At 34.9% G+C, this 7,739-nt stretch overlaps 1 protein-coding gene across 1 annotated transcript; it reads left to right on the forward strand.

Annotated features, from left to right (window-relative positions):
- Window positions 1-1,555: 1,555 nt before the first annotated feature.
- LOC21384899 (myosin-12) lies at window positions 1,556-7,722 on the forward strand (the record flags this gene model as incomplete). The annotated part of the gene is made up of 20 exons (XM_010104802.2): window positions 1,556-1,639; window positions 1,768-1,896; window positions 2,513-2,656; window positions 2,770-2,915; window positions 3,036-3,192; window positions 3,420-3,478; window positions 3,575-3,734; window positions 3,840-3,989; window positions 4,129-4,265; window positions 4,347-4,493; window positions 5,196-5,297; window positions 5,394-5,451; window positions 5,577-5,678; window positions 5,772-5,809; window positions 6,204-6,330; window positions 6,419-6,589; window positions 6,682-6,813; window positions 6,921-7,027; window positions 7,384-7,444; window positions 7,545-7,722. Coding segments are annotated over exons 1-20 (2,308 nt in total), but the record flags the coding sequence as incomplete, so codon positions are not given.
- Window positions 7,723-7,739: the final 17 nt, after the last annotated feature.

Below are 7,739 nucleotides of genomic sequence, written 5' to 3' on the forward strand. Positions count from 1 at the left end.
GATAAGGTTTTTTTTTTTTTTTTTTTTTTTCCATTATAGAAGTCTCCAAATTGTAAATTTTGCTCAACATTATATTAAGTTTTTAATAGCAGCATTGCATTTTTGACATGTGGACTATACCCATTTGACATTCCAAGGCGCCAAATTTGGTCCAAACTTTATTCTATGGTTTGAGATCTATTGTTTGGTCTAAATTCCACCATCAATTTCATTCAAGAAACGGAGGTCAAGTCGAAAAAATTATAATAAAAATTAAAAAATGGATGAGAAGTCCATTTCATCCCACTCGCCATTACAATTAGTTTAATTAAGAAAAGCAAAAAAGTTTAGAAGCAATCAAAAGCCGTCTCCTGGGACATGGGGGTGTGGTTGTCCAACTTGTCATTCTATATCAAAAAGCTTGCTCCCACATACCCCACACAGCTTGTCATCCTTATTTTTATACATAATTATAGATTATATATTCTATAAATATATAATTTATAAGGAATTGGTAAGATAAATGCCCGATATTGATGTTGAAAAACGATAACTTATACATTTTACGTTGAAACTTATAAACTTCAAATATTAGAGTTGTATATACAAGATAAATAATAATTTTTCGAATATTAGAGTTGTATATACAAGATAAATAATAATTTTTTGAATTTTAAAATGTATACAATAACTTGTGTATTTGAACCATATACAGACATAGACATGTATACGTGTATATAAAGTTTTCATGGTGTCTAGAGATGAATTCCAGACATCTCTCCGGAATATGATAACATGCACATTTGACATTAGAATTTACGAATTTTGAATGTTAAAAGTTGTATAAATTATAATAGACTCGTTAATTTTTAAAAGAACACAATAATTGGCTTATTTAAATGATGTACATATAAACTTTAGACACGAAAATTACAATAGATTTGTGAATCTGCGTCATTGCCAAAGGACCATACTTCTTTCCACCGTTGTACATAAAAACGAGAAGCGTGATATCCATTTAATTTAATAGGATATGTAACACCAATAAAATATATTCCACCAAAATATTCTTCATAATATATGTATATGTATATATATATATATATTAAGCATATATGAATAAGAAGTACTACTGTCAACCACATGATGATGAAAGGAGGCATGAGAAAAATATACAAAAGTTGGTGATTGGCTGACTTTGGACTTTTGCTGTTTACATTGGTTTGGGCGGTGAGAGAGCTGTTCTTATGGTTTAAGCAAAAGCCCCACAGAAGCAGCAGAGCAGGTGCTTTCTCTTCTCTCTCTCTCTCTCATGCTGCCATGTCAGCATCCTACGTGGACTTAACAAAGAAGTTGATACTTGATATGGAGAGAGAGAGAGAGAGAGAGAGTGAATGAGAGGAGAGAGAAAGAGAAGAGAGAGAAGTAGTAGTAGTAGTAGAAGAAGAAGAGCTGGTAAGAGGTGGCTGCTGTTATGCCTTTTGCTTTTGAATTCCCTTTACAACATTCCCTTTTAAAACTTCCCAAGTTTTTGCAATTTCACAAATTCATCATTCCCTCAACAACACAACACAATACCATTTCTCCTCTCTCTCTCTCTCTCTCTCTCTCTCTGAATCCAATTTCTAAGTTTTGATGATCATTTAGATCTTCAAACATGGTAAGTTTCATTTATGAATAATGGGGTCTTTTCTTTTTTCTTTCTTTTAAATTTTGCTTTCTGATATGTGATCATCAAGAAAAGAAAGGAATGAAATCGAGTTTTGTTTGGGTGTGGTGATGATTCAGGGAACTCCAGTGAACATCATAGTTGGATCACATGTCTGGGCTGAGGATCAAGAGGCTGCTTGGATTGATGGTGAAGTCACGCAAATCAAAGGCAGAGAAGCCACCATTGTTACTACTAATGGCAAGAATGTAAGATTCTATCTCCGAGGCTCTTGTGTTTTAGTCACCTTACAAAATATCTGATTTTTGTCACCTAAAAACCATAAACTTGAATTTTTCAATCCATTTCTTTCGTGTTGTTATCGATATATTTTGTGTTCGAAGAAAATGAAAATATACCAGATTCATAGGAAGAGTTTTGATCAATTAGAAAGTTAAAGAAGGAACAAAGAGGAAAAAAAAAAAGTTAAGAAGTTGGATGATATTAGAAGTTGCCACCTTTATAGAAGCTAGAATTTGAAGGTTTATGATTTTTATATATATATATATGAAACATTCTTTTTCTTGATATTGAAAATAGTACGAAGGAGAAAACAAATGAACTTAGCAATCTGCCAAGCTTCAAAAGACATGTTAAAACTGAACTAGTCCAAAGATCCAAGTATTTCTGTTTTGCTTATGGAATTCTGCAATTTGAAAATGATAATAAAATATATATCATATATATATATATATATATGTTTCAATCCAGAGACATAGAATTTACCATCCTCAGCACCAAACTTGAACTTTTAAACTCCAAAATATGTTAGTGCGCATTATAAGTAGTCAAAGTGGTAACACTTGCATTTTTCTTCAACCTCAGATAGTTGCAGAAATTTCAAGTATATATCCGAAAGACACAGAAGCACCACCAGCAGGTGTTGATGACATGACCAAGTTGGCTTACCTCCATGAACCCGGAGTGCTATACAATCTCTCCTGTCGATTTTCTCTCAACGAGATATACGTGAGTCGATTTTCTATACACCAAACACCTTCAGCAGTAATTCCACAGGACTAGAAAATACATGACACATATACAAATGTTGTATCTGACATCTAGTGATGACATATGAACAGACTTACACCGGAAACATTCTAATTGCGGTGAATCCCTTCCGAAGACTTCCACATTTGTATGATGTCCACATGATGGAGCAGTACAAGGGAGCTGCTTTCGGGGAGCTAAGTCCGCATCTTTTCGCTGTCGCGGACACATGCTACAGGTACCATTAATCACAGCAGAAGTTCCTTAGGTGGCGCCAAAAGGATCGTTGTAGCGAGCTTTGATCTTGATCATGTACCTCTTGAACAGATAAATTAATCAGTTAATTATCTCATGTCAGGGCAATGATAAATGAGAAAGGAAGTCAATCCATTTTGGTAAGTGGAGAAAGTGGAGCTGGTAAAACAGAAACAACAAAAATGCTTATGAGATATCTTGCATTCATGGGGGGCAGAACAGGCACTGAAGGAAGGACAGTTGAACAACAAGTTTTAGAGGTGAGTTTTTGGACTACTATTTCTAATAGGATTTGGACAGTTTAAAGACTCTGAGCTTCCATCTTAAAAGGTCAACCTTTAATTGGGTGGCCCAGCATCTTTTTAAGTTGGTATTTATTTATTTATTTAATCGGTATGAGACTCGGGTTTATATACTCTTTACAATTTCTACTATGGATTATGTGGTATAGTTCATTTAATAAAGATTAACACTTTCACTTCTTCAGTCCAATCCAGTACTAGAAGCTTTTGGAAATGCCAAGACAGTAAAAAACAACAATTCAAGGTGAAATATTTGGCCCCTCCAAGTTTGTATTATGTTTCCTATCCATTATGTCTAATCTGGTTAAACTTACAAAAGTTTGTGTCTATTTCTAACCAGTCGTTTCGGGAAATTCGTCGAGATTCAATTTGACAAGTATGGCAAGATCTCCGGGGCTGCTATTCGCACATATCTTCTCGAAAGGTCGCGTGTTTGTCAAGTGTCCGATCCGGAGAGAAACTACCATTGTTTTTACATGCTTTGTGCAGCACCACCAGAGGTGATCTTCCCTTTCATTCAAACAAATTCAGCTTCCAAATGACATACCATATATACATATATATACATATATATACACATATAGCTAAGAAATGTTGTATTACAGGATGTCAAGAAGTTCAAGTTAGGGGATCCAAGACAATTTCACTATCTTAATCAGTCCAGTTGTTATGAAGTGGCAAATGTTGATGATGCAAGGGAGTATTTGGAAACCAGAAATGCCATGGATATTGTAGGGATCAGTCAAGAAGAACAGGTGATCACTTTTTGGTTACTGATATTTGTTTGACATTTTATTTTATCTTTCACTAAGAGTGTGAACATTATTTTGTTTGACATTTTTTTTTTAAATCTTTGACTAAGAGTGAATTTTTTTTCTTTTTTCCCTTCCATAGGAGGCTATATTTAGAGTGGTGGCTGCAATCCTTCATCTTGGAAACATTGACTTCATCAAAGGGAAAGATGTCGATTCTTCGAAATTGAAAGATGATAAATCACTGAACCATCTCAAAACAGCAGCAGAGCTACTCAAGTTAGAGCTCGAATCGAGTTTTCATTCCCGAAGGAAAGTTAAATATCCTTGTTTCTTATGACGTCAATGTTTTGTTTTCAGGTGTGATGAGACGTCGCTGGAAGCCTCGCTTTGCAAGCGTGTCATAGTGACGCCTGACGGCAATATTACAAAACCATTAGACCCGGCGGCTGCTGCCTTAAATCGTGATGCCTTGGCAAAAACCATTTACTCTAGACTATTTGATTGGTAAGCACGTTATATCAATTCCACATTGAACTAGGCACTAGGAAGTGAAAATAAAAAATCCAATGTTGGCCTCACTTAAGCTTTTTGGAGAATTCGTAATCGATCTAGCATGGTGTTGAGAACACGCGGTCCTAAATTCGAATCCTTTGTAATTGCGCACAGAATAAACACGCTACTTAGAGTTCTGAGTTACACCAAGTGCTCAAGCAAGAAAGGTAGACCAATATAAATCAGTCAGACTTCTGAACTAAGCTTTTACTGCTAGAGAAAATGATATCAAGTTGATGGTTCAATAACCAAACACTATCAAATATCGTTGGTGGTGTTGGCACAGCGGCGATGGACGATCTATCATTACTGTTGATTCTCATTACTGTTGCGAGGCTGAAATTATGTTTCTCATCGGTTTGCAAAATATGGCTTGAGCTGATGTGACTTTGGACTCCCTGGATGTTAGTATGAGCCAAGTTTCTTTTCGCTCCACCTGTGGTCCTAATAGATTGTTAAGTGACCGTTGGGTTGGTTAAGTGATAACACCACTGACCCCTTTTCGAGTGCCAAAAAAAAAAAAAAAAAAAACACTATCATAACCTGTTAAACCTTCTCTCAACCAACAATAACCTAGCCCTTATATCATCTTGTAAACCTAATTTAATGTGGAAATATTCATATAGTTTACAACAAGCTGGTTCTTTATGGCAGGATTGTTGACAAGATAAACAGCTCAATTGGTCAAGATCCAAATGCAGAAAGCTTAATTGGAGTCCTTGATATATATGGCTTTGAAAGCTTCAAGATAAACAGGTACAGAATATCACCATCCATGTGCTTATGAAAGTGAATATCTTTTGACCTTTAGAAAAAATATATATGTACCTAATATAATATTTTATTTATTAGTTTTGAGCAGCTGTGTATCAACCTCACAAATGAAAAGTTACAACAACATTTCAATCAGGTAAGAATAACATTTTCTAATATAATTTCAAAGTTCAACATCCATACTTTTCATGCAAATGCTAATAGAAATAATCCACATTTTTTTTTTTTTTTTGAAATAGTAATCCCCTTTTTTCTTTGCAGCATGTATTCAAAATGGAGCAAGAAGAATACACAAAAGAAGAAATAAACTGGAGCTATGTGGAATTTGTGGATAACCAGGATGTTTTAGATCTTATTGAGAAGGTATAAACTCTCATCAGATAATCATTACACAATCAATGAATATATTGTATAAAACCATGCAATATAACATAACGCTTTGTTTCTTGCTTGCAGAAACCTGGTGGCATAATTGCCCTTCTTGATGAGGCTTGGTATGTTCTGCTGTTTACTTGCAACTTCAATAACATCTCATTATTGAAAAAAGAGAAATTTTACAAACTCAGAAAAACGAAAAATTCGGTGGATGGCCGGTTTTGGCCATCTCCTTGTAATTTATGGCCAATTTGTTTTTTTAGCTAAATGGCCGTTTTTTAGTTTGTTGGAACTTCAGTAGTCAACCCCTGATATACCATTGGTTTGTCACTGATAAACCAGTTTATTACTGATTTCATAATTGTTTATCAATGATCGATTGGTCTATTAGTGATAAACGATCAAGTTAATCAATAATAAACCACCAGCTTAATCAGTAATAAATCACAAATTAGTAATCACAGCTATTTGATCACTACTAATAAACTGTGAATATGATCACTTTTGGTGCAGTATGTTTCCCAAGTCAACCCATGAGACATTCGCACAGAAGATGTATCAGATTTATAAAGCGCACAAGCGTTTCAGCAAGCCAAAACTTGCTCGAACGGACTTCACAATCAACCATTATGCCGGAGATGTAACAAAATTTTCACATTGCATTATTGATCATGTAGATTTAAAATGTTAATAATTTGTTAAATTCAATAAGCCTTCTTGATCATCAGGTCACGTACCAAGCAGATTACTTTCTTGATAAAAACAAGGATTATGTAGTGGCAGAACATCAAGCTCTACTAGATGCCTCCAAGTGCTCATTTGTTGCAAATCTATTCCCTCAACTGCCTGAAGAGTCATCAAAACAATCGAAATTCTCTTCCATAGGCACCCGCTTCAAGGTAATCACACCGTTTTAACTATGAAACATTGTGTCGTATTCTACTAATTGCGTCAACACAACTTGCTTATGAATCATACCATTTTACCTCAGCAACAACTTCAGTCTTTAATGGAAACACTGAACACAACCGAGCCACATTACATCAGATGTGTGAAGCCCAACACAGTTTTGAAGCCTGGAATTTTTGAGAACTTCAATGTCTTAAACCAATTGAGATGTGGAGTAAGTCAGAGTCTAATGTCTCACTGAATGAACTTGAAATTTTTTCACTTTTTTTTTATACTAATTTAATAACGTCAAAAAAATTTATTGCATTTGTGGTCTTGCAGGGTGTTCTAGAGGCAATTAGGATTAGTTGCGCTGGATATCCAACAAAAAGAACGTTCGATGAGTTTCTCGACCGTTTTGGAATGCTGGCTCCTGATGTTCTTGACGGGTAAACGTATACACAAACAAAAACATTTTTATAACATCTATATCCATGCATAGCCAAAATGCATACGTGCGTATAAGTTTGATATCTTTCTGTACAAGAATTATCGTTGTGAGAAACATAGAAATAAAAAAGTACAGCATTCTTTTAGAAAAAGAAAGAGGTCCCTATTCCAATGATTTCTTAGAATACAAGGAACCCGCTTGGAAGTACCATTTCTTAATGGAAAAAATTGTGAACCATAATATTGGTTTTGATGTTTCAGAATGAGCTATCTTTGTCTTTTACTACTTAAAAGACATGTAATTACGTAATGAGATCAAAACATTATTATTAATTGACTGCCTTGTTTTGTATAGGTCTGATGAGAAATCAGCATGTATAGCTATTTGTGACAGAATGGGATTAAAGGGATATCAGGTAAATCTAGACATAAAATTGTTTATACTGTATGAAAAGGAATGAGGTCGGTTTCCATTTTTATCCCCTCCTCAATTTCTTACCTGCTGTTGTATGGTAGATTGGGAAGACAAAGGTATTTCTGCGAGCTGGACAAATGGCCGAGCTAGATGCACGAAGAACCGAAATCTTGGCTAATGCGGCACGACTCTTACAAAGGCAGATCCGAACGCATCTAACCAGAAAAGTGTTCATTGCCCAGAAAAGAGCTGCAATTGATATGCAGAAATATTGGAGAGGTTACTCCTTTTTTTTT

The sequence above is a fragment of the Morus notabilis genome, unplaced genomic scaffold (genome assembly GCF_000414095.1).
Source record: "Morus notabilis unplaced genomic scaffold, ASM41409v2 Scaffold4686, whole genome shotgun sequence".
NCBI lineage: Eukaryota > Viridiplantae > Streptophyta > Magnoliopsida > Rosales > Moraceae > Morus > Morus notabilis.